Here is a 26,848-nt window from a genome sequence, read left to right on the forward strand (position 1 = left end):
TATCCCTATGATTAGTCTCCCAGCAACGTCCTGGAGGTAAATGATCCAATGCAAAGGCATTGAGCACGTTATAGGGACAGGAAGGCGAACGGGAAAGGCCACAGAAAATGTGGGGAATCTGACACAAAAACCAAAATCAGAAATACACAGAACTTAAGAACATAAGAAATAGGAGCAGGCCATTCGGCCCCTCGAGCCTGCTCCGCCATTCAATAAGATCATGGCTGATCTGATCTTGGCCTCAACTCCACTTTCCCGCCCGCTCCCCGTACCCCTCGACTCCCCTGTAGTTCAAATATCTGTCAATCTCCGCCTTGAATATATTCAATGACTCCATCTCCGCGGCTCTCTGGGGTAGAGAATTCCAAAGATTCACGACCCTCTGAGAGAAGAAATTCCTCCTCCTCGCCATCTTAAAAGGGCGACCCCTTATCCTGAAACTATGCCCCCGAGTTCTAGATTCCCCCACGAGGGGAAACATCCTCTCAGCATCTACCTTGTCAAACCCCCTCAGCATCTTATATGTTTCAATAAGATCCCCTCTCATTCTTCTAAACTCTAATGAGCATAGGCCTAACCTGCTCAACCATTCTTCATAAGACAACCCCTTAATCCCCAGAATCAACCTCGTGAACCTTCTCTGAACTGCCTCCAATGCAAATATATCCCTCCTTAAATAAGGAGACCAAAACTGTATGCAGTGCTCCAGATGTGGTCTCACCAACACCCTGTACAGTTGCAGCGAGACTTCCCTACTTTTATACTCCATCCCCCTTGCAATAAAGGCCATTTGCCTTCCTAATTACTTGCTGTATCTGCATGCTAACTTTTTGTGTTTCATGTACGAGGACCCCCAGATCCCTCTGTACCGTCGCGTTCTGTAATCTCTCTCCATTTAAATAGGACATCAGTCAGCGTCTCGAAGGGGAAATTGCAACGACAACTCACAGTTCTAAAGGTCCTTTGATGCACTGAATGTTGCAGGAGAGAAATTGGGCGAGCAGCAACAACTTGCATTTATATAGCGCCTTTAATGTGGTAAGACGTCCCAAGGCGCGGCACAGGAGCGATTATCAAACAAAATCTGACGCCGAGCCACATGAGCTTGGCCAAAGAGGGAGGTTTTAATGAGGTTTTAAAGGAGGAGAGGTAAAGAGATGGAAAGGTTCAGGGAGGGGATTCCAGAGCCCAGGCGGCTGAGGGCACGACCACCGATGGTGGAGCGAAGGAAGTTTTTAGTCACCCTCCTAATATCTCCTCTTGGCTCGGTGTCCACTGTTTACTTATGCCTTTGTGACGCTCCTCGGGATGTTTTTCTACGTTGATGGTGCTTTATCAATGCAGGTTGTTGATTGCCATAAATAACCTGGTTTCAGAAACATAATCACCCCCAAAGATGTGTGTCTATTCTGGCGGATTCTGCTGGGACGGGACACAAGCTCGACGGGGATCTGGCTACACCCAGTCCTGCCCTTGCGTGGAGGTATCTGGGATGGCCTGGAGGGAATGGGGGTTCGGCGACTCTCTAGGTCAGGAGGTTCCACTCCTCAACCCTCAGTTGTGACCTCATTGGCACAAATACCCCAGTAAAGAGGCCCAGAAGTTTTTTTTAGGTGGAGAGTGGGGGGCGGTTGCGGAGGAGGCTTGAAGTGGCCCCCTGTGTAAGGAGGCTGCAGGGGCACCCATATTATTTTTCGGTGGGGGAGGGGAGGGTGATGGCTGCCTGGGCAAGGTGTTCCGAGGGGCACTACAGACATGTCCCCGCACCACCAAAGCCCTGCTACACCTGGGTCAGCCCGCTGACCCCCAGCGGTGACCCCATGAACCCTGGCAAGGTCGGTGATGCTGACTTCGGGCGGGTGCATTCCGTCCGGCACTTATGCCCGGGTTAGCGGAACCCCGTAGATTTTGGGGCCTAAGCAAATTAATTTGATTTACAAATGATATTAAGCTGAGCAATTGAGTCTGATGAAGCAGCCAAGCAAAGAAAGACTTGCATTTCTATTGCGCCTTTCAATGTCAGTCTTGGCTTAGTGGGTGGCACTCTTGCCTCTGGGTCAGAAGGTTGTGGGTTTGAGCCTCACTCCATGGGACTTTAGCACATAAAGCTAGGCTGACACTCCAGTGCAGTGCTGAGGGAGCGCCACACTGTCAGAGGTGCCGTCTTTTGGATGAGAAGTTAAACTGAGGCCCCATCTGCTCTCTCAGGTTGACGTAAAAGATCCCACGGCCACTATTTCGAAGCAGCGCAGGGGAGTTATCCCCAGTGTTCCAGCCAATATTTCTCCCTCAACCAACATAACAAAAACAGATTCTCTGGCCATTATCACATTGCTGTTTGTGGGAGCTTGCTGCGCGCAAATTGGCTGCCGCGTTTCCTACATTACAACCGTGACTACATTTCAAAAATACTTCATTGGCTGTAAAGCGCTTTGAGACGTCTGGTGGTCGTGAAAGGCGCTATCTGAATGCAAGTTTTTCTTTCATTAACAACTTCAGGACGTCCCAAAGAGCTTCACAGCCAATGAAGTACTTTTTGAAGTGTGGTCACTGTTGTAATGTGGGAAACTCTACAGCCAATTAGCACACAGCAAGCTCCCACAAACAGCAATGTGATAATGACCCAGATCATCTGTTTTAGTGATGTTGGTTGAGTAATAAATATTAGCCGCAGGACACCGGGGAGAACTCCCCTGCTCTTCTTCGAAATAGTGCTGTGGGATATCTTACGTCCACCAGAGAAGGTCTTAAAGGCTCATCCGAAAGACAGCACCTCTTACAGTGCAGCACTCCCTCAGTACTGCCCCTCTGACAGTGCGGCACTCCCTCAGTACTGCACCTCTGACAGTGCAGCACTCCTTCAGTACTGCCCCTCCAACAGTGCGGCGCTCCCTCAGTACTGCCCCTCTGACAGTGCAGCGCTCCCTCAGTACTGCCCCTCCGACAGTGCGGCACTCCCTCAGTACTGCCCCTCCAACAGTGCGGCACTCTCTCAGTACTGCCCCTCTGACAGTGCAGCGCTCCCTCAGTACTGCCCCTCCGATAGTGCAGCACTCCCTCAGCATTGCCCCTCCGACAGTGCAGCACTCCCACAGCACTGCCCCTCCAACAGTGCAGCACTCCCTCTGTACTGCACTGGGAGTGTCAGCCTGGATTATAGGCTCAAGTCTCTGGAGTGGGGCTCGAACCCATAACCTCCTGACTCGGAGGCAAGAGTGCTACCCACTGAGCCACGGCTGATATCGTTTCCACAGCGGTGCTGTAGAAAACCTGGAACTGGGCAGAACTTCAATAAGGCCTAACTCAATAAACGGGCCAAAGTTGCTTTATAAGTTTTGTGGGGCTGGGAGGCAATTTCCTGCTCCAGACCATTGATGGCCCATGTGTGTCCCCCTCCACCAAAAATGACCTCCTCCCCTCCCTCATCTCAGCGACAGCATGTGAACGAGGCCATGCCTCCGAATGGTTTGGGTTCACAGCAATAACAACGGGTTCACTCTGCCTGCTGACCACCCCGTGTGCACCTAAAATGGAAATTATGCTTCAAATATGTCGCCGATCCTTCATCGTCGCTGGGTCAAAATCCTGGAACACCCTCCCTTACAGCACTGTGGGAGTACCTTCACCACACAGGACTGCAGCGGTTCAAGAAGGTGGCTCACCACCAACTTCTCAAGGGCAATTAAGGATGGGCAATAAATGCCGGCCTTGCCAGCAACACCCACATCCTGTGAATAAATAAATAAATTAAGATTGTTGCTTTACAATTGGGCTCGTTTCACTGGAGCACTCTGGATGATAGGAGCCCAGCTCACATAAAAGTTGGGGGCACGTGAGGTTACAGTATCCAGTTCACATGACCAGAGGTTTCACTGTTATGAGCCCAGGCCATGCTGTTGTATGATTAGCTATTGGATGGTAAGGGTGAACTCCTGATTGTAAGGGACACAGAGTCCACTTACGGGACAGACCGAGAATATCTGAAACAGAGACCAGGTGCAGCACTGTAGGGTGTTACTGAAGAAATTTGAAATCATGGAGATCGCAATGTTTTTAAAATATATATTTATTTTTTTTTAAATTCAAACATACCAAGATTCATATTCTAGCAAAATCCAACCACAAAAACTCAATTATTCCTTCACTTCAACCAACACTCGGAACATTCCTCTCGTGCTGGGTCTCACCACAACCTAGAGTAGCTAGCTTCCCCTCACTACAAGAAGGACTGAACACTGTTGAGACAAGGGGTGGGCAGGACTGGAGCTCGGGTCCCGATGTTTGAGTCGCTGCTGTTGAAAAGCCATTGAAAACCGTGGTAACCCAATTGGTGCCTCCGTATTTCGGGGCACAGGAACACAACAACAACAACTTGCATTTATACAGCGCCTTTAACGCAGTACAACGTCCCAAGCCACTTCACAGGAGCGATTATCAAACAGAATCTGACACCGAGCCACAGAAGGAGATATTAGGACAGGTGACCAAAAGCCTGGTCAAAGAGGTAGGTTTTAAGGAGAGTCTTAAAGGAGGAGAGAGAGTTAGAGAGGTTTAGGGAGGGAATTTCCAGAGCTTAGGGCCTCGGCAGCTGAAGGCACGGCCGCCAATGGTGGAGCGATTAAAATCAGGGCTGCTCAAGAGGCCAGAATTGGAGGAGGACAGAGATCTTGGAGGGTTGTAAGGCTGGAGGAGGTTACACGATCACAGGAACATTAGGAACAGGAGAAGGCCATTCAGCCTCTCGTGTCTGCTCGATTCTGTTCGATCATGGCTGATCTGCACCTCAACTCCATTTGCTCCATATCCCTTGATATCCTTACCCAACAAAAAATCGATCAACCTCAGTCATAAAAGCTCCAATTGACTCCCAGCATCCACAGCCTTTTGGGGGGAAAGAATTCCAGATTTCCACTACCCTTTGAGAGAAAAAGTGCTTCCTGATTTCGCTCCTGAACGGCCTGGCTCTATATTTAAGATTGCGCCCACCTTGTTCTGGACTCCCCTGCCAGAGGGAATAGCATCTCTGTACCTGCCCGCAAGAATTTGCATTTACATAGCGCCTTTCACAACCTCAGAACATCCCAAATCGCTTCACAGCCAAATAATGAACTTTTTTGGAGTGTAGTCAATTTTTGTAATGTAGGAAACGGGGCAGCTATTTTTTGCGCACAGCAAGATCCCACAAACAGCTATGAGATAAATGAGTAGATAAGCTGTTTTCCGATGTCGGTTGAGCGTTAAATGTTGGCCAGGTCACGGGGAGAACTCTCCTGCTCTTCTTGGGACAGTGCAAGAACTAAGAGGCTATACCTATGAGGAAAGATGGAACAGGCTGGGGCTCTTTTCTGTAGAAATTAGAAGGCTGAGGGGTGACCTGATGGGGATCTTTAAGATTATGAAGGGGTTTCGATAGGGTAGATGTATAGAAGGTGTTTCCACTTGTGGGCGAGACCAGACCTAGGGGTCATCAATATAAGAGAGTCACTAATAAATCCAATGGGAAATTCAGGAGAAACTTCTTTACCCAGAGAGTGGTGAGAATGGGGAACTCGTGAACAGAGCAGATGCATTTAATGGGAAGCTGGATAAACACATGAGGGGGAAAGGAATAGAAGGATATGTTGATGGGGTGAGATGAAGAGGGCTGGGAGGAGGCTCGTGTGGAGCATAAACACCGGCACTGACCCCTTGGACCGAATGGCCCGTTTCTGTGCTGTCAATGCTGTGTAATTCTATGCAAATGTGATTCTTCTCCTCCATTCAATGAGAGATAGTGTCAAGGATCGTGCAGCCTTTAGTTGGATCCATCCTCGACACACATAGGGAATATGAGGGCCAGTGTAGATGTAGAGGAGGTTCACTGTTATTCCAGAGGTACTGTGGCAAATGCATTTATAAAAACACAGTGACATGTATAGCAAAAAAGAGAACTGACTATAAATAGCACCAGCTACACAGAAGAGACAAGTCTCCCCCCAGGTTTTACTGGGTAACACGCTCTGATATTGTACTAACTTTGATCTTATAATGGCTCTTGCGGCAGAAACCCTATAGAATGCCTCCTCTACAACCTCCTTTCTGTACAGATTCACTGGGACTAATGTAAAGATGACCCAATGGAGAGTGGTTAAGGCCCAATGGAGGCTTCCTACAGAGAAACACATCCAGGCCCCAGTGCGGAGGGAGCTCTCCAGGCCCCAGTGTGGAGGGCGATCTCCAGGCCCCAGTGTGGAGGGCGATTTCCAGGCCCCAGTGTGGAGGGCGATCTCTAGGCCCCAGTGTGGAGGGAGCTCTCCAGGCCCAAGTACAGAGGGCGATCTCTAGGCCCCAGTGCGGAGGGAGCTCTCCAGGCCCCAGTGCGGAGGGAGCTCTCCAGGCCCCAGTGTGGAGGGCGATCTCCAGGCCCCAGTGTGGAGGGCGATCTCTGGGCCCCAGTGTGGAGGGCGCTCTCCAGGCCCCAGTGCGGAGGGCGATCTCCAGGTCCCAGTGTGGAGGGAGATCTCCAGGCCCCGGTGTGGAGGGAGATCTCCAGGCCCCAGTGTGGAGGGAGCTCTCTAGGCCCCAGTGCGGAGGGCGATCTCCAGGCCCCAGTGTGGAGGGCGATCTCCAGGCCCCAGTGTGGAGGGCAATCTCCAGGCCCCAGTACGGAGGGCAATCTCCAGGCCACAGTGTGGAAGAAGTTCTCTAGGCCCCAGTGCAGAGGGTGATCTGTAGGCCCCAGTGTGAAGGGCAATCTCCAGGCCCCAGTGCGGAGGGCAATCTCCAGGCCCTAGTGTGGAGGAAGCTCTCTAGGCCCCAGTGCGGAGGGTGATCTCTCGGCCCCAGCGCGGAGGGCGATCTCCAAGCCCCAGTGCGGAGGAAGCTCTCCAGGCCCCAGTGCGGAGGGCGATCTCTAGGCCCCAGTGCGGAGGGTGATCTCCAGGCCCCAGTGCGGAGGGAGATCTCCAGGCCCCAGTGCGGAGGAAGCTCTCTAGGCCCCAGTGCGGAGGGCGATCTCTAGGCCCCAGTGTGGAGGGCGATCTCTAGGCCCCAGTGTGGAGGGAGCTCTCTAGGCCCCAGTGTGATGGGCACTCCCCAGGCCCCAGTGTGGAGGGCGATCTCCAGGCCCCAGTGCGGAGGGCAATCTCCAGGCCCTAGTGTGGAGGAAGCTCTCTAGGCCCCAGTGCGGAGGGTGATCTCTAGGCCCCAGTGCGGAGGGCGATATCTAGGCCCCAGTGCGGAGGGTGATCTCCAGGCCCCAGTGCGGAGGGCGATCTCCAGGCCCCAGTGCGGAGGAAGCTCTCTAGGCCCCAGTGCGGAGGGCGATCTCTAGGCCCCAGTGTGGAGGGCAATGTCTAGGCCCCAGTGTGGAGGGCGATCTCTGGGCCCCAGTGTGGAGGGCAATCTCCAGGCCCTGTCTCTAGGTACAAATAATTTTTGGTTCCTGCTTTCTGAGGGTTTCATTTAACTGAGATTTATCTACCTTGTACAGAGGCTGTAAGCAGTGTATTTTGCGGTTGCTATGATACCGACCCATTATGCTGCATAGCTGAATACATTGGCATTCAGTGTTGGCCAATAAGCAAGATTCACCTCCATTTGCCACGCGTTCCTTCAAGCTGTATCAGTAAGGTCACTAACCCTTTGATGGCCTACAGTTGGACTGAAATAGACTAACAAAAAAAATAACACAAATGATAGAAATCTGGAAGAAAAAAAACCACAGAAGATGCGAGAAAATAGGCAGTCAGCTGGTCTGAAGAAGAGAAAATGCAGGTGAATATTTCGGGCGTAGACCCTTTATCCGATTCGAATCTAACGAAGGCACCCACTCGGCACGTTAACGCAAGGGCCGGGTGTCTGAGTGGTGTATTTGTTGGGAGCACACAGTGTAGCTTCTGATAATATGCAAGGCATCTTTGAGATGGAAGATCTTGGCTCGTGCCTTTTGTGGCATTGGATCATCACGGGCGGGAGCTGGGGGTGGGTGGGGGGGGGGGATGGAAGGGGAGGGCTTGTTTAACGACCGCTAGGTTTTCTTTGTCTCTGTCTCTGATTTCGACCACTGGATGCGAAATCGGTGTCGGGGGGCATTAGCACAACACAAAAAGAAACCCCCAGGCCATGGCGAATCTTCAACGGGAAATAAATCCATGCAGAGGGTGTAAAACGGGCGACCGAACCCGCCATCGCCCGTGTCACGCTGCTACCCACCCCCAAGACCAAATCCAGCAATCCACCTACATTTCCTTTTCGCGAGCTCTTGTAAAATATAAAGGAGCTGGCGATGAAGCCACTAAGTGTGGGCTCGGCGAGTGAGAGAGAAAGGGAGAGAGGGAAAGGACAGCGGAGTCCGCGGAGATCAGCGCGAGCAGAGCTGGCGTGCAAGCTGAGGAGCTCCGCCAAGCTCCTGCCAGGTGCCGACAGCGGGTGAAAGCAGCGGAACCCCAGGTAGCCTAGCACCTGCGAGGCACTCGCGACCAGCCGCAAGCTCTTCGTGTCTTGCCGGTAATTTTATATTCAAAGGCTATACTGTTTCCTGTAAGGTCAGGTTTCCATTTCACGGTGAAGCGGTGACGCGACTCGCGATAGGGACCTCCATCTCGTACAGCCATTTTCTACTGGGAAGGTCTCAGTTAAAAGGCTTCACCAACTTCATAGCAGCAAATTCCTGTGGGGGTGAAAGAGCAAGAGTTAGACACCATCACTGTCTCATCTCTCTATCGCATGAAGTTGGGAGTGGAGTGAATGTGGCCCTGCCAGATTCTGACCATCAACCATCGTATCAATTTATCTATCTCTACAATCATCCTCAGGAGCTTCTACTGCTGCTCCCCTCCACCCACATCCATCGATTTCTCCTCTATTCTCCTAACCAACCACCTCTTTATCAAACCATCTCTCCGCTATCCATCCATCCCCCTTTGATTCCCTTATCCATACATTTCTACTCTATTCACCATCTATCAATTTCCATCCCTGCTCCACTCCTCTAACCAATCATACCTCCTCCATCTCGTTATCCATCTGTCCGCTATCCATCCATTCAGCTCTTCTCTACCCATATCAATTGACTACTCCCCTATTCTTCTAGCCAACCACCTCTCCTCCATCTCTTACCCCATTCATTAAGCTCCATCTCTCCTCCACTCCTCTATCCATCCACCTCTCTTCTCCACTCTATCCATCCGCCTCTCTTCTCCACTCTATCCATCCATCGCTTCTCCACTCCTTTATCCACCCATCTCCCCTCCACCCCTCTATACATGCTTCACTCCTCTCTCCATCTATCGCTTCCTCTTGCCAAGGAGATCACTCTAAAAACATTGAAATATTTATGGCTTACCTCCTCTCCCATAATGCAAGACCTGTAGCCCCAATGTACCCCAACAAATGTCAATAAGGCCGAATGCCTCCTCCTTCTTGACGTACCAGTCCACAAAGAGGACAAGGACGCAGGGATTCGCAATATAGGGAGTCAGCGCTCCTGACCCCACATCACATCAATGGCCTTATAAGGGGTCAATGGAGACCTCTTAGAGGGTCATTCACAAATCCCAGTGTAAGCTGGGACTTGGAGGAGCGCAGAGATCTCAAGGTTGGTAGGGCTGGAGGAAGTTACATAGATCTCGAGGGTTGTAGGGCTGGAGGAGATTACAGAGATCTCGGAGGGTTGTAGGGCTGGAGGAGGTTACAGAGATCTCGGAGGGTTGTAGGGCTGGAGGAGGTTAGAGAGATCTCGAGGGTTGTAGGGCTGGAGGAGATTATAGAGATCTCGAGGGTTGTAGGGCTGGAGGAGGTTATAGAGATCTCGAGGGTTGTAGGGCTGGAGGAGGTTACAGAGATCTCGAGGGTTGTAGGGCTGGAGGAGGTTACAGAGATACCGAGGGTTGTAGGGCTGGAGGAGGTTATAGAGATGTCGAGGGTTGTAGGGCTGGAGGAGGTTATAGAGATCTCGAGGGTTGTAGGGCTGGAGGAGGTTATAGAGATCTCACGGGTTGTAGGGCTGGAGGAGGTTACAGAGATCTCGGAGGGTTGTAGGGCTGGAGGAGATTACAGAGATCTCGGAGGGTTGTAGGGCTGGAGGAGGTTACAGAGATCTCGGAGGGTTGTAGGGCTGGAGGAGGTTACAGAGATCTCGAGGGTTGTAGGGCTGGAGGAGGTTATAGAGATCTCGAGGGTTGTAGGGCTGGAGGTTATAGAGATCTCGAGGGTTGTAGGGCTGGAGGAGGTTACAGAGATCTCGAGGGTTGTAGGGCTGGAGGAGGTTACACAGATACCGAGGGTTGTAGGGCTGGAGGAGGTTATAGAGATCTCGAGGGTTGTAGGGCTGGAGGAGGTTACAGGGATCCCAAGGGTTGTAGGGCTGGAGGAGGTTATAAAGATCTCGAGGGTTGTAGGGCTGGAGGAGGTTACAGAGATAGGGAGGGTTGTAGGGCTGGAGAAGGTTATAAAGATCTCGAGGGTTGTAGGGCTGGAGGAGGTTATAGAGATCTCACGGGTTGTAGGGCTGGAGGAGGTTACAGAGATCTCGAGGGTTGTAGGGCTGGAGGAGGTTATAGAGATCTCGAGGGTTGTAGGGCTGGAGGAGGTTATAGAGATCTCACGGGTTGTAGGGCTGGAGGAGGTTACAGAGATCTCACGGGTTGTAGGGCTGGAGGAGGTTACAGAGATCTCGAGGGTTGTAGGGCTGGAGGAGGTTACAGAGATCTCGAGGGTTGTAGGGCTGGAGGAGGTTACAGAGATCTCGGAGGGTTGTAGGGCTGGAGGAGGTTATAAAGATCTCGAGGGTTGTAGGGCTGGAGGAGGTTATAGAGATCTCACGGGTTGTAGGGCTGGAGGAGGTTACAGAGATCTCGAGGGTTGTAGGGCTGGAGGAGGTTATAGAGATCTCGAGGGTTGTAGGGCTGGAGGAGGTTATAGAGATCTCGAGGGTTGTAGGGCTGGAGGAGGTTATAGAGATCTCGAGGGTTGTAGGGCTGGAGGAGGTTATAGAGATCTCGAGGGTTGTAGGGCTGGAGGAGGTTATAAAGATCTCGAGGGTTTTAGGGCTGGAGGAGGTTATAGAGATCTCGAGGGTTGTAGGGCTGGAGGAGGTTACAGGAGAAGGCCATTCAGCCTTTCATATCTGCTCAATTCTGTTAGATCATGGCTGATCACCTCAACTCCATTTGTTACATATCCCATGATAACCTTACCTAACAAAAATCTATCTAGCTCACTCTTAAAAGTTTCAGTTGACCCCCAGCACCCACAGCTTTTTGGGGGAGCAAGTTCCAGATTTCCACCACGGCCTTTTGTGTGAAGAAGTGCTTCCACCCCTGAACGGCCTGGCTTTAATTTTAAGGTTGTGATCCCCTTGTTCTGGACTCCATAACCAGAGGAAATAGCTTCTCTGTAAGTGCCAGAAGGACTGTGGAGCTCTGACTCTAATACTTCTCTAAGATCTTAGAGACAGCACAGGCGCATTGGGTCGAATGGCCTCTTTCTATGCTGTATCATTCTATGAATCTATGATTCTAAGATCTGACAGCTGCAGAAACGCTGCTGATGGCTCATAATATCTAGTGCGAATACCCTTTCTCGCAATGTACGAACACTCGTAAGACCGTAAGAAATAGGAGCAGGAGTTGGCCATTCGGTCCCTTGAGCCTGGTCTGCCATTCAATAAGATCATGGCTGATCTTCGACCTCAACTCCACTTTCCCGCCCGATCTAAGGATAAGGGGTAAGCCATTTAGGACTGAAATGAGGAGGAATTTCTTCACCCAGAGAGTGGTGAACCTGTGGAATTCTCTGCCACAGAGGGCGGTGGAGGCCAGTTCATTAAATATATTCAAGAAAGAGTTGGATATATTTCTTAAGGCTAAAGAGATCAAAGGATATGGGGAGAAGGCAGGGACAGGGTACTGAATTTGGATGATCAGCCATGATCTCATTGAATGGCGGAGCAGGCTCGAGGGGCCGAATGGCCTACTCCTGCTCCTATCTTCTATGTTTCTATGATCTCCATATCCCTTGATTCCCCTAGAGTCCAAAAATCTATCGATCTCAGCCTTGAATATGCTCAACGACTCAGCATTCACAGCCCTCTGGGACAGAGAATTCCAAAGATTCACCACCCTCTGAGTGAAGAAATTCCTCATCTCGGTCTTAAATGGCCGACCCCTTATCCTGAGACTATGCCCCCTAGTTCTAGACACTCCAGCCAGGGGAAACAACCTCTCAGCATCTACCCTGTCAATCCCCCTCAGAATCTTTGTATGTTTCAATGAGATTACCCCTCATTCTCCTAAACTCCACAGAGTAGCTGCAGCCGGGCATCTCGCAACTTACCGGGAAGGAGTACAGGAATATGATGATAAACAGCACAAGGAGGAAGAGCAGGAAGAGCCCGAGAATCATCCAGCGGTACCTTCTCCAGAGGATGTACTTCATGGTCTTGAAGGGGGAGGTGAACCACAGGAAGGAAGTGTCCGGCCGCCTGCCATACAAGGATGGAATGATTGGTGAGGAATCGGTGAAGTTGTCGAGGCACGATGTGTTAACCCACAATGACCCAGGCAAAAGTGACCGTGACGCTGTGGGATTGTCACAAAAACCCAACTGGTTCACTGAGGGAAGGAAACCTGCCGTCCTTACCCAGTCTGGGCCTGTATGTGACTCCAGACCCACACACTCAATGTGGTTCAATCTTAACTGCCCTCTGAAGTGGCCAAGCGAGACACTCAGTTACATCAAAACTGCTACATCACCATCAGTAACTAGTAAAGGGCAATAAATGCCAGCCAGTGATGCCTAAGAATAAGTGACAAATAACACGGTGTGTCAATCGTTCAATCTAACCTCCCCCTTTGTGCTTCACTTATCCTGAGTTCATGCCATTTTGTTACTGACTCACTGATTAGTTGAAATAATCTTTCTCTGTCAAATTCGTTTGTAATTTTGAACAGCTCTATTAGATCTCTCCTTAACCTTCACTGCTTCATGAATACAGCCCAGTCTCTCACGAGACCTGTATCCCTTCTTCCCTGGCATCATGCAACTGCAATTACACTGCACCTTCTCCTTAATTTTGTACAATAAAGTCCATATATGTGCTCCAACCTGACCCGACCCTAAACATAGCAACACACTAAGTGTTCATCCATCAATATTGCTAACAGGGGTCCCTCCAAGTCACATGCCATCCTGACTTGGAAATAAATCGGCCGTTCCTTCATCGTCGCTGGGTCAAAATCCTGGAACTCCGTCCCTAACAGCACGTTGGGAGCACCTTCACCACACGGACTGCAGCGGTTCAAGAAGGAGGCTCACTACCACCTTTGCAAGGGGAAACTGGGGGTGGGCAATAAATGCCAGTGACACCCACCTCCCAAGAATGAATATGACAGTTTTTCTGTCGAGTGTACTTGTCAAAATTCCAAGTACCAAGGGCTAAAGGTTGGGTGAGTTGCAATTGCACAGTGCCAGCGGTACCCACATGTAAGTGAGACAGGCTTACTTTGGCTCCTCGAGTTTGGGGTTCATGTTGGGCTCGTCGCGACCCTGTCCTGCAGGCCGCTCCTCCTTCTCCTCTTCTGACACGATCTCCAGAGTCATTTCCACTTTGCCCTGGGGTACGGAAAGGCAAAAAAAAAAGGGGGGTTTGATAACATCTAAGAGCAGGGTAAGAGAGTCATAAAGTCATAACGGCACAGAAGGAGGCCATTCGGCTCTCTGTAGAGCAATCCAGTCAGTCCCATTCCCCCGCTCTAGAAAATTTGAATTTAACTTCCCCAGCTGCCGTAGTGGGATTTGAACTCATGTCTGCTGGATCATTAGTCCAGGGCTCTAGATTACGAGTGGAACAGTAGTGTAGTGGTAATGTCACTGGGCTAGTAATCCAGAGGCCTGGGCTATTGATCCAGAGACAGCAATCGTGATTTCAAATTCCACCCCAGCAGCTGGGGAATTTAAATTCAGTTAATTAAATAAATCCGGAATAAAAAGCTAGTATCAGTAATGGTAACTGTGAAACTATCGGATTGTTGTAAGAATCCATCTGGTTCACTAATGCCCTTTAGGGAAGGAAATCTGCTGCCCTTACCCGGTCTGGCCGATATATGACTCCAGATCCACAGCAAATTGATTAATGCTTAATTGCCCTCTGAAATGGCCACACAAGCCACTCAGTTGTGACAAATTGCTGAAAAACACTACATGGACTGCAGCGGTTCAAGAAGGTGATTCACCATCACCTTCGCAAGGGCAATTAGGGACAGGCAATAAATGCTGGCTTTGCCCACACCCCACAAAAATATAACCACTATTCTACTAGTACCCCACTGCAAAGGAAAGTAAATACAGTTCATAAGGGGCTTTAAGAGTTGGGGAATGGCAGACTGTCAATAGAAGAAAGAAAGAGAAACAAATTGCATTTCTATAGCACCTTTCACAACGTCCCAAAGCACTTTTTTCAGCCAGCGGAATACTCCTGAAGTGAAGGGAACCGCAAACAGCAATGTGAAAATGACCAGAGAATATGTTGATTGAGGGATAAATATTGGCCCAGGACACCAGGGATAACTCCCCCCACCCACCTTCGTCTTTGAAATAGTGGCCATGGGATCTTTTACCCTCCACCTGACAGGGCAGACGGGGCCTCGGTTTAATATCTCATCCGAAAGACGGCACCTCCGACAGTGCAGCACTCCCTCAGTACTGCACTGAAATATCAGCTTCCTAGGCACTGTTGATGGAGCTCAGCTTTTATGGAGGAGTGGGCAAGAGAGTGAGAGATTAAAAAGAAGTAATAATAAGCATTTAACAGAAGCACGTTGAGTTGCTTTCCAGTAAGTTTGTGACGAGGTGGGGTGGGGGTGCAGGAGCAAGTGACTGCACAGGGCTGAGTTAATGATCTACCCCATCACACCATTACCTCTGGTATCCCCCAAGGACCTATCCTTGGCCCCCTCCTATTTCTCATCCGCATGTAGCCCCTTGGCGACATCATCCGTATACACAGTGTCAGTTTCCACATGTACCCTGACGATGCCCAGCTCTACCCTCACCACCACCTCTCTCGACCCCTCCACGGTCTTTGATTTGTCACGCAGCTTGTCCGGCGTCAAGTACTGGATGAGCAGAAATTTCCTCCAACTAAATATTGGGAAGCCAGAAGCCACTGTCTTCAGTCCCCGCCACAAACTCTGTTCCCCAGACACCGATTCCATCCTCCTCCTTGGATACTGTCTCAGGCTGAACCAGACCGTTTGTAACCTCGGCGTTCTACTTGACCCTGAACTGAACTTTTGACCACACAGACGCTCCATCACCAAGACTGCCTACTTCCACCTCTGCAATATCGCATGTCTCAGCCCATCTGCTGTTGAAACCCACATCTATGTTTTTTGTTACCTCCAGACTCGACTCTTCCAATGCTCTCCTGGCCGACCTCTCATCTTCCACCCTCCGTAAACTCTGCTGCCCGTATCCTAATTCACACTAAGTCGCATTCACCCATCGCCCCTATTTTCGCTGATCTAAATTGGCTCCCAGTCCGGCAATGCCTCGATTTTGTAATTCGAATCCTTGTATTCAAATCGCTCCATGGCCTCACCCAAGATCAGCCATGATCTCATTGAATGGCGGTGCAGGCTCGAGGGATCAAGTGGCCTATTCCTGCTCCCAATTCTTATGTTTTTATGTTCACCCCACCCTAGCTTTGCAACCCCCTCCAGATCTGGATGTGGGGTTCGGTAGCGTTGTGGTTATATTACGGGATTAGTAATCCAGAGGCCTGGACTAATGATCCCGAGACATGGGTTCATCTGGTTCACTAACGTCCTTTAGGGAAGGAAATCTGCCGTCCTTACCCAGTCTGGCCGATATGTGATTCCAGTCCCACAGCAATGTGGTTGACTCTTAACTGCCCTCTGAAATGGCCGAGCAAAACGCTCAGTTGTATTCAAGGCGGCTCACCACCACCTTCTCAAGGGCAACTAGGGATGGGCAATAAATGCCAGCCTTGCCGGCGATGCCACATCTTGTGAATGAATAAAAAGAAACCCTCTGAGATCTCTGCGTTCCTCCAATTCTGGCCTCTTGCGCATCCACCACTCCCTTCGTCTCACCATTTCAAGTTCTGGAATTCCCTCCCTAAACCTCTCCGCCACCATCTCTTTCCCCTCCTTAAAACTTACCTCTTGGCCCAAGCTTTGGGTCACCTGTCCTAAAGTTCTTTGGCTCGCTGTCAAATTTCTATCTGAATACGCTCGCGTGAAGCGCCTTGGGATGTTTTGTTATGTTAAAGGCGCTATATAAATACACGTCGTTGCGGTTGTACCCGAAGGTTATCAGCAAATTAAATCCAGCAAGGATGAGGTGAACTCTTACAGCAAGGATCTTCTGCCCATCTGTCTCGGCTACGCACGGCCACCAGCCCTTCACCGACTTCTGCTCAAACAGGGAGACGTATGTATCACCCTCCAGGATCATCAGACCACACTTCTCAGCCGACTTGGCCGGTTTGGGCATCTTGTTAAGATCCATCTGAACAGAGCCTAAAAACAACAGGGAAGAATTTCAATCGAGAGATTTACAAAAGCAAAATACCCGCGTGGATGCAACAGCTGATGACATCTCGCACACAGTGAGCCACTGTGAAGATTGGTGACTGATGTTATGTCAACAGACACAGCGGCCAGTTTGCACACAGCCAGATCCCACAAACAGCGATGAGATGAATGGTCAGTCAATCTGTTTTCAGTGGCGATGGTTGCTTTTCACTCTTTTAAATGTTTGTCCTCGCATCTTATTTGAAGCAATATCCTGGGTTTAGTTTTTCTATACCATTTAATATTGATGGACCAGAGCCAGGTTCCCTCTTTTGAACCAGTTTGTGCTTCTCCAATCTTCCCTCATCGCCTGTCCCCTTTCCACTTGCCATCGTTCTTGTTGCTTTAGGAACACAAGAACAGGAGGAGGCCATTCAGCCCCTTGAGCCTGTTCCGCCATACTACTACTACTGCTTTCGTATGACGGGAAAAGCCTACAATGGGATGCCGAGTTTGGCTGTCCATCCGATGGCCTCCTGAGATGCCGAATGGAGAAATGAGGTGCCTCCTGCAACAGATCTCAGTGGGCAGGTTGATGTGAGGTGTTCCACGGTCTGGGACTCGTGGCCACAGTCGCACTTCGGGTCGTTCCTCGTCTTCCACTGGTGGAGCAGGTGGCCGCACCGTCCGTACGCTGCGCGGATTGGGTGGAGCGCCGTCCAATGTCTGCGAGGGAGGTCGGAGCCAGGGACCTCTGCAGTTGGGTCAATCTTGTGGCTCTGGAAAGAAAAGCCTTTTAAGGGGGTGAGATTTCCACTACCCTTTGTGTGAAGACATGCTTCCTGATATCACCCCTGAACGGCCTGGCTCTAATAGTAAGGTAATGCCCCTTGTTCTGGACTCCCCCCACCAGAGGAAATAGTTTCTCACTATCTATCCAGTCAAATCCTTTAATCATCTTAAACACCTCAATTAGATCATCCTTAATAAGAGCATAAGAAATAGGAGCAGGAGTAGACCATTTGGCCCTTCGAGCCTGCTCCATCAGTCAACAAAATCATGGCTGATCTTCTACCTCAACTCTACCTTTCCGCACTATCCCCATATCCCTTAATTCCCTTCAATCCCAAAAATGTATCAACCTCTGTCTTGAATATATTCAATGACTGAGCATCCACAGCCTTCTGGGGTAAAGAATTCCAAAGATTCACAACCACTTGAGTGAAGAAATTTCTCCTCATCTCAGTCCTAAATGGCTGACTCCTTATTCTAAGACTGTGACCCCATGTTCTAGATTCCCCAGCCAGGGGAAACATTTTCCCAGCATTAACCCTGTCAAGCCCCTTAAGAATTTTATATGTTTCAATTAGATCACCTCTCATTCTTCTAAACTCTCAGGAATATAGGCCTAGTCTACTCAATCTCTCCTCGTAGAGCAATCCCCTTATCCCAGGAACCAGTCCAGTGAACCTTCGCTGCACTCCCTCTAAGGCAAGTATGTCTTTCGTTAGGTAAGGAGACCAGAACTGTACACAATACTCCAGGTGTGGTCCTACCAGGGCCCGATATAATTGCAGTAAGACATCTTTACTCATATACACAAATCCTCTTGTAATAAAGGCTAACATGCCATTTGCTTTCCTAATTGCTTGCTGTACCTGCATGTTAACTTTCAGTGATTCATGTACAAGGACACCCAGGTCCCTCTGAGTGAAAACTTCTATACTCGAGGGATATCATAAGGTTTAGATTAGCAATGGTGCAGAGCAAGGAACAATCTAGAGTGGAACTTCTAAACTGGAATAGGGCTAACTTCAATGAGATGCGAAAGGATCTAGCCAGGGTAAAATGGAACCAAAGACTGACAGGAAAAACTGTAACGGAACAATGGGAGATCTTTAAGGAGGAGATGTTCCAAGTACAGGCTAGGTACTGTAAGATATTTAGTAGATGAGAATCATATATGTATAACTTAAGTGTAGCCACTGACCAAATAATATTACCCATAATTACTCCTGGGTAACTAGAACTTGTTCAAAATGTAGCTGCAGACAGTTCAAAAGCAGTTTTGACTAAGTTTTGGTAACAAACAGCCACAGACTGCAAGTGAAGGTCAAATCATGAAATTGCTAAGAAAAACATATTACTGTATAATGCTGTTAGAACTTAGAATTCGCTTAACAAAACTAATTGCAACAATAATTAGAACCAATAATTAGAATAAGGAGATAAAATGAGAGAGATCATGGAAGTTAAGGTATTTATCTGGTAGATTAAAGTGAGATAGTCTGGATACATCAAGACTAGTGAAATAGCACTGAAATGATCTGGGCCCTTGGTATAGAAAGGACTTGTACTGCTTGAGACATGAAATGAAAGAGATATGGTAAATTCCAATGGGGTGAAAAGCTATAAACAAGATAACACGACAGCAAGACAGGGTTAATGGAAATGTCCTGGAAAAGGAGTGGCCAGCCTTAACCTGAGTGACAATGGTATTTTGACCATTAGAACCAATTAAAAAAGGTGATTTTGTTAAAGACCATATATGGACACTGGCCAACCAAACTGTTGATAAGGAATGGGTTAAAACCTCGAGATTCAAAGAACAGTTTCACACAGAGATTTGCTGCGAGGATAAGGAACAGACCTGCGACGTCGTTGCCTGTGTCCGAAGGGCTCCAGAGAACAAGGGCTGCGAGCAATTCGTCGCTATCGCCTAATGTTAAGTATTGATTACGCTGTAAGCTGAATAAATCTGATCTATTGCTTAAACATACTGGCTGCTGCCTATTTGTGTCTTGTCCAAGAACTCTGAGTGGTCATTACTGACTGTGGTAAACCACTGTTTGTATTCCACTGTGTACATGCCTGGACATGCCTCGGCTGACTCCTCCCACAAGTCCTAGTATAAAGGTGACTGCTCCCCAGCCCTTTGTATTCTGGACCGGTCGACCACTCAAGGCAGACCTTCATTCTTTTGTTAATAAAAGCCTTTAGTTACTCTCTTAACTCTCAGTCTTTTATGAGTAATTGATAGCGCATCACTGACAGACTCACAGTACATTCCAACAAGAGGGAAGGGTAAGGGAACCAAAGCAAGGGCTCCTTGGATGGCAAGGGAGATAGAGAAGATGATGAACCAAAAAAAGAGGGTGTATGATGAATGTCAGGTGAATTTTTCAAGGGAGAACCAGGCCAAATACAATAAGTTGAGAGGGGAAGTGAAGATGAAAATAAGATTGGCAAAGAGAGAATATGAGAGTAGAATGGGGGCTAACATAAAAGGGTACCCAAAAATCTTCTACCGGCATGTAAACAATAAGCAGGTAGTAAGAGGTGGGGTGGGGCCTATTAGGGACAAAGAAGGTGATATATGCTTAGAGGCGCAGGGCAAGGCTAGAATACTCAATGAGTACTTTGTATCGGTGTTTACTAAGGAGGTGGATGCTGCCAAAATATCGGTACAAGTGGAAAAGGTAGAAGCAATGGAAGGGGTGAAAATTGATAGACAGGATGTAGAAAGACTGGGTATGCTTAGAGTGGATAAGTCGCCTGGTCCAGATGGCTTGCATCCCAGGTTGCTAAGGGAATCGGGGGAGGAGATAGCAGAAGGGCTTGCCATAATTTTCCAGTCTTCCCTAGATGCGGGGGAGGTGGAAAGTGTCAAATGTGACACCATTGTTCAAGAAAGGGTTTAAGGACAATCCTAGTAACTACAGGCCGGTCAATTTAACATCAGTGGTGGGTAAAGTTTTAGAAACAATAATCAAGGAAAAAATTAACGGGCACTTGGAGAGGTTTAAGCTAATTAAGGAGCGCCAACACGGATTTGTAAAAGGCAGATCGTGTTTGACTAATCAAATTGAATTTTTTGATGAAGTAACAGGGAGGATTGATGAAGGGAATGCAATGGATGTTGTCTACATAGATTTTTAGAAGGCGTTTGACAAAGTACCACATAGAAGGCTGGTTAACAAAATTGAGGCTCATGGAATAGGTGGGTCAGTGGCAGCTTGGATAAGGAATTGGCTTAAGGACAGAAAACAGCGAGTTGTGGTAAATGGCTGTTTTTCAGACTGGAGGATGGTAGACAGTGGTGTTCCCCAAGGGTCAGTGCTGGGGCCGCTGCTTTTTTTGATATATATAAATGACCTGGATATTGTAATACAGAGTAGAATTTCTAAATTTGCCAATGACACCAAACTTGACGGTGTGGCAAACAGTGTATTTAGACTTCCAAAAGGCATTTGATAAGGTGCCACACAAAAGATTATTGCTTAAGATAAAAAATCACGGGATTGGGGGTAATATTCTGGCATGGATAGAGGATTGGCTATCTAATAGAAGCCAGAGAGTTGGGATAAATGGTTCATTCTCAGACTGGCAATCAGTAACTAGTGGTGTTCCGCAGGGGTCAGTGCTGGGTCCCCAACTCTTTACAATCTATATTAACGATTTGGAGGAGGGGACCAAGTGCAACATATCAAAGTTTGCAGATGATACTAAGATGGGAGGGAAAGTAATGAGTGAGGAGGACATAAAAAACCTGCAAGGGGACATAGACAGGCTAAGTAAGTGGGCAGAGATTTGGCAGAAGGAATACAATACTGGAAAGTGTGAGGTTATGCACTTTGGCAGGAAAAATCGTAGAGCAAGTTATTATCTTAATGGCAAGAAACTGGAAAGTACTGAAGTACAAAGGGATCTGGGGGTCCTGGTGCACGAAACTCAAAAGGTTAGTATGCAGGTGCAGCAAGTGATTAAGAAGGCCAATGGAATGTTGGCTTTCATTGCTAGGGGGTAGAATATAAAAATAGGGAGGTATTGCTGCAGTTGTACAAGGTATTGGTGAGACCGCACCTGGAATACTGCGTACAGTTTTGGTGTCCATACTTAAGAAAGGACAAACTTGCTCTCGAGTCAGTACAAAGAAGGTTCACTCGGTTAATCCCGGGGATGAGGGGATGGACATATGAGGAGAGGTTGAGTAGATTGGGACTCTACTCATTGGAGTTCAGAAGAATGAGAGGCGATCTTATTGAAACATATAAGATTGTGAAGGGGTTGGACCGGGTGGATGCGGTGAGGATGTTCCCAATGATGGGTGAAACTAGAACTAGGGGGCATAGTCTTAGAATAAGGGGCTGCTCTTTCAAAACTGAGGTGAGGAGGAACTACTTCACTCAGAGGGTGGTAGGTCCATGGAATATGCTGCCCCAAAAAGCTGTAGAAGCTACATCATTACATAAATTTAAAACAGAAATAGACAGTTTCCTAGAAGTAAAGGGAATTAAGGGTTACGGGGAGCGGGCAGGAATTTGGACATGAGTCTAGGTTCGGATCGGTCATGGCCCTGTGGGTAGCGGAGCGGGCCCAGGGGCCGTGTAGCCTGATCCTGCTCCATTTCATGTGTCTAATTCTGTTAGATTCAGGAGATGGTTCTGTGATAGTGGATTGGCGGTTAGGATCAGATCAGCCATGATCTTATTGAATGGTGGAGCAGGCTCGAGGGGCCGATTGGCCTACTCCTGCTCCTATTTCTTATGTTCTTATGTGATGATGATACCAATCGACTGCAACAGGACATAGAAAGGCTAGCAGAATGGGCAGACAAGTAGCAGATGGAATTTAATACAGGGAAGTGTGAGGTGATGCATTTTGCCAGAAGGAACAGGGAGAGGCAATATACACTTAATGGCACAGTTTTAAAGAGTGTGCAGGGACAGAGGGACCTGGGAGTTAATGTGCATAGGTCCCTGAAGGTGGCAGGACATATTGAGAGAGTGGTTAACAAAGCATATGGGATCTTGGGCTTCATAGATAGAGGTATTGAGTACAAAAGTAGAGAAGTTATGCTGAACCTTTATAAAGCGCTGGTTAGGCCACAACTGGAGTATTGCGTCCAGTTCTGGTCACCACACTTTAGGAAGGATGTGAAGGCCCTTGAGAGGGTGCAGAGGAGATTTACCAGAATGGTTCCAGGGATGGGGGATCTTAGCTACAAGGACAGGTTGGAGAAGCTGGATTTGTTTTCATTAGAGCAAAGGAGGTTGAGGGGTGATTTGATAGAGGTGTACAAGATTATGACGGGTTTGGATAGGCTAGACGGGGAAAGGCTGTTCACACTAGTTGATGATACAAGGACTAGGGGACACAGATTTCAGGTTTTGGGCAAGAGATACAGGGGGGACGTGAGGAAAAACTTTTTTACGCAGCGAGTGGTGAGGACCTGGAACTCGCTGCCGACGGAAGTGGTGGAAGCGGAGACACTCGATGTTTTCAAGGGGAGACTGGATAGGCACTTGAGGGAAATAAACTTGCAGGGCTACGGGGATAGAGCGGGGGAATGGGACTGACTGGATTGCTCTACAGAGAGCCGGCACGGACTCAATGGGCCGAATGGCCTCCTGTGCCGTTCTGACCCTGTGAATACAAGCCTAGTCTGTGCAACCTGCCCTCATAATTTAACCCTGTTAGCTCTGCATTGCACTGTCGCCGATATATTTTTAAAAATTTATTCTCGGGATGTGGGAAACGCTGGCATGGGCGACATTTATTGCCCATCCCTAGTTGACTTGAGAAGGTGGTGGTGCATCTTCTTCTAGCCATTTGACACAAACTGAGTGGCCAGCTAGGTCACTTCAGAGGGCAGTTTAGAGTCAACACATTGGAGTCACAGAAAAGTGCAAAGTGATACATTTTGGTTGAAAGAATGAGGAGAGGAAATATAAACTAAAGGGTACAATTCTAAAGGGGGTGCAGGAACAGAGAGACCTGGGGGTATATGTGCACAAACCGTTGAAGGTGGCAGGGCAGATTGAGAAAGCGGTTAAAAAAAGCATACGGGATCCTGGGCTTCATAAATAGAGGCATAGAGTACAAAAGCAAGGAAGTTATGATGAACCTTTATAAAACACTTGTTCGGCCTCAACTGGAGTATTGTGTCCAATTCTGGGCACCGCACTTTAGGAAGGATGTGAAGGCCTTAGAGAGGGTGCAGAAAAGATTTACGAGAATGATTCCAGGGATGAGGGACTTCAGTTATGTGGATAGACTGGAGAAGCTGGGGTCGTTCTCTTTAGAGCAGAGAAGGTTGAGAGGAGATTTGATAGAGGTGTTCAAAATCATGAGGGGTCTAGACAGAGTAGATAGAGAGAAACTGTTCCCATTGGCGGAAGGGTCGAGAACCAGAGGTCACAGATTTAAGGTGATTGGCAGAAGGTCCAAAGGCGACATGAGGAAACACTTTTTTACGCAGCGAGTGGTGAGGATCTGGAATGCACTGCCTGAGAGGGTGGTGGGGACAGACTCAATCACGGCTTTCAAAAGGGAGTTGGATAAGTACCTCAAAGAAAAAATTTGCAGGGCTCCGGGGAAAGGGCTGGGGGAGTGGGACGAGCTGAAGTGCTCTTGCAGAGAGCCGGCACGGGCTCGACGGGCCGAATGGCCTTCTTCCATGCTGTAACCATGCTATGATTCTATGAGTGGGACTGGAGTCACGTACAGGCCCAGACCGGGTAAGGACGGCAGGTTTCCTTTCCCAAAGAGACATCAGTGAACCAGTTGGGGTGTTTAACCACAATCTGACAGCTTCACGTTCACTTTTACTGAGGCCAGTTTTATTTCCAGATTTTATGTACGCAATCCATCCTTTCACCCCGAGGTCTTCAAGGTTATGAAGGGCTTTAATCGGGTAAAATGTAGAGAAGATTTTTCCGCTTGCGGGCGAGACCAGAACTAGGGGCCATCAATATAAGACAGTCACTAATAAATCTAAAAGGGAATTCAGGAGAAACTTCTTTATCTAGAGAGTGGTAAGAATGGAGAACTTGCTACCACAGGGAGTGGTTGTAGCGAATAGTAGAGATGCATTTAAGGGGAAGCTAAGATAAACACATGAGGGAGAAAGGAATAGAAGGATATGCTGATGATGGGGAGATGAAGAGGGATGGGAGGAGGCTCGTGTGGAGCATAAACACCGGCATGGACCAGCTGGGCCTGTTTCTGTGCTGTAAATACTTTGTAAGATTCTACCTATTCAAACCAAGTACAAATCACAAAAAACTAGGAGTGTAAGAACGTGCAGGTCTGGAACAGGCCATCCCAGTCCATCTGGCTGGTTTCCATGTCTGGGAAATAACAGATCCCAGATCCTTCTCATACACCCCTTGATCGAATCTTCCTTCGGGTTCTTATCCAACTCTCTCTTAAAAGAGCCGATAAAATCAGCCCACTCGGCAGTTCATTCCAAACATTCACCAGCCTCCGCAGGAAATTCCGGTGCGCGGGATATCGAGCATGGAGATCAGCGGGACTCTCGGGATTAACTAGGATCAGCTGATCCTCTGTGCTCAAATCCGCAGCGCACTCTCGGTGGGCAAGGCTCTGCGTTGGGAGCGCGAGTTTCAAAAATCGGACACACGGGTGATGTATATCCATCACGTCCCACAACTTCCGTGTAAGGGTAAACACCGGTGGCGATATTCCTGAAAGGAGAGGTTGAGACAGCTTACCCAGATAATCATCAAAGGAAAATTTATCATTGTCCCAGATTTGAATGATAAGCTGTGGCGAGATTTTAGTCTCGGTCTTATCCAGGCTCCAGAAATGTTCCTGTAAGAAAACCACAGAAAGAGACTTGAGTTTTGTGGATTTTTTCGGCATGGTAAGGTTGTCTACTGGCTCAGAAAGTTCACAAAGTGCAACCAAACCAAACGCAACAAGAAGGTCCCAGGTTTGATCCCTGATCCGTGTTGACATCGCTGACCTCAGCCAGTACACTGTTCCAACAGCACTCCCAGGGCAGGTGCAGCACGGGTTAGATACAGAGTAAAGCTCCCTCTACACTGTCCCATCAAACACTCCCAGGGCAGGTACAGCACGGGTTAGATACAGAGTAAAGCTCCCTTTACACTGTCCCATCAAACACTCCCAGGGCAGGTACAGCATGGGTTAGATACAGAGTAAAGCGCCCTCTACACTGTCCCATCAAATACTCCCAGGGCAGGTACAGCACGGGTTAGATACAGAGTAAAGCTCCCTCTACACTGTCCCATCAAACACTCCCAGGGCAGGTACAGCACGGGTTAGATACAGAGTAAAGCTCCCTCTACACTGTCCCATCAAACACTCCCAGGGCAGGTACAGCACGGGGTTAGATACAGAGTAAAGCTCCCTCTACACTGTCCCATCAAACACTCCCAGGGCAGGTACAGCACGGGTTAGATACAGAGTAAAGCTCCCTCTACACTGTCCCATCAAACACTCCCAGGGCAGGTACAGCACAGGTTAGATACAGAGTAAAGCTCCCTCTACACTGTCCCATGAATCACTCCCAGGGCAGGTACAGCATGGGTTAGATACAGAGTAAAGCTCCCTCTACACTGTCCCATCAAACACTCCCAGGGCAGGTACAGCACGGGTTAGATACAGAGTAAAGCTCCCTCTACACTGTCCCATCAAACACTCCCAGGGCAGGTACAGCACGGGGTTAGATACAGAGTAAAGCTCCCTCTACACTGTCCCATCAAACACTCCCAGGGCAGGTACAGCACGGGTTAGATACAGAGTAAAGCTCCCTCTACACTGTCCCATCAAACACTCCCAGGGCAGGTACGGCATGGGCTGGATATAGAATAAAGCTCGATATTGTGTTCCATCAAAACCTCCCAGGGCTTTTGGGGAAGAGGACAGAATTGTGAGGGAAACAGAAACAGAAACAGAAGAACCAATTTCACAGTGGCCAGACCGGGTTTGCAACTGAAGATGAGGCAGGTTGTAAATGATATGAAACATTCTCCCGCCCACACTTGCTGCTGCCTCTCACTCACCTTCTTGGCAATTGAGCAGACTTGTTCGGTGGGCAAGTATTCGAAAGGCAAGACAAATCTCCAGTTGAAGTTTCCTTCTCCCCCCATTGACCTGTAGTGAACGTCTGTCTTCTGCTTGTTACCCTCATGGCCCAGAAGCCACCTGCAGACAGAGTGAGAGCCAGAGTCAAGAGCCATTCACCACTAATGACCAACCAGAGTCTGGAGTCTCTCCGTAAAAGGCCACATTTTACAGAGGGCGCCCAAGAAAACATGTACCAGGTTGCACGTCCCTGCGATTCATATAATCTTACAACAACTTGCATTTAGATAGCGCCTTTAACATCGTAAAACGTCCCAAGGTGCTTCACAGGAGTACAATCAGTCAAAATGTGACATCGAACCACATAGAGACATGTTACATCAAGTCTGCAGCACTGAAACAGGCCATTCGGCCCAACTGGACCATGCTGGTGTTTATGCTCCACACGAGCCTCCTCCCACCCCTCTTCTTCTCAC

General features: G+C 48.7%; 1 protein-coding gene across 6 annotated transcripts in view; it reads right to left on the reverse strand.

Annotated features, from left to right (window-relative positions):
• Positions 1–4,048: 4,048 nt before the first annotated feature.
• dysf (dysferlin, limb girdle muscular dystrophy 2B (autosomal recessive)) overlaps positions 4,049–26,848 on the reverse strand; it is a 456,546-nt gene continuing 433,746 nt past the window's right edge. For all 6 annotated transcript variants that reach the window (XM_085975973.1, XM_085975981.1, XM_085976004.1 and 3 more), the window contains 6 exons: positions 26,351–26,492; positions 25,034–25,133; positions 16,357–16,523; positions 13,484–13,593; positions 12,316–12,463; positions 4,049–8,650 (listed from right to left, as the gene is read on the reverse strand). In XM_085975973.1, the coding sequence (XP_085832099.1) occupies positions 8,612–8,650; positions 12,316–12,463; positions 13,484–13,593; positions 16,357–16,523; positions 25,034–25,133; positions 26,351–26,492 (706 nt within the window). In that variant the 3' untranslated portion in view covers positions 4,049–8,611. The remainder of the gene's footprint in view (positions 8,651–12,315; positions 12,464–13,483; positions 13,594–16,356; positions 16,524–25,033; positions 25,134–26,350; positions 26,493–26,848) is intronic.

The sequence above is a fragment of the Somniosus microcephalus genome, chromosome 2, assembly GCF_052327205.1.
Source record: "Somniosus microcephalus isolate GS21.2 chromosome 2, FLI_Smic_1.0, whole genome shotgun sequence".
In the NCBI taxonomy this organism is placed as follows: Eukaryota; Metazoa; Chordata; class Chondrichthyes; order Squaliformes; family Somniosidae; genus Somniosus; species Somniosus microcephalus.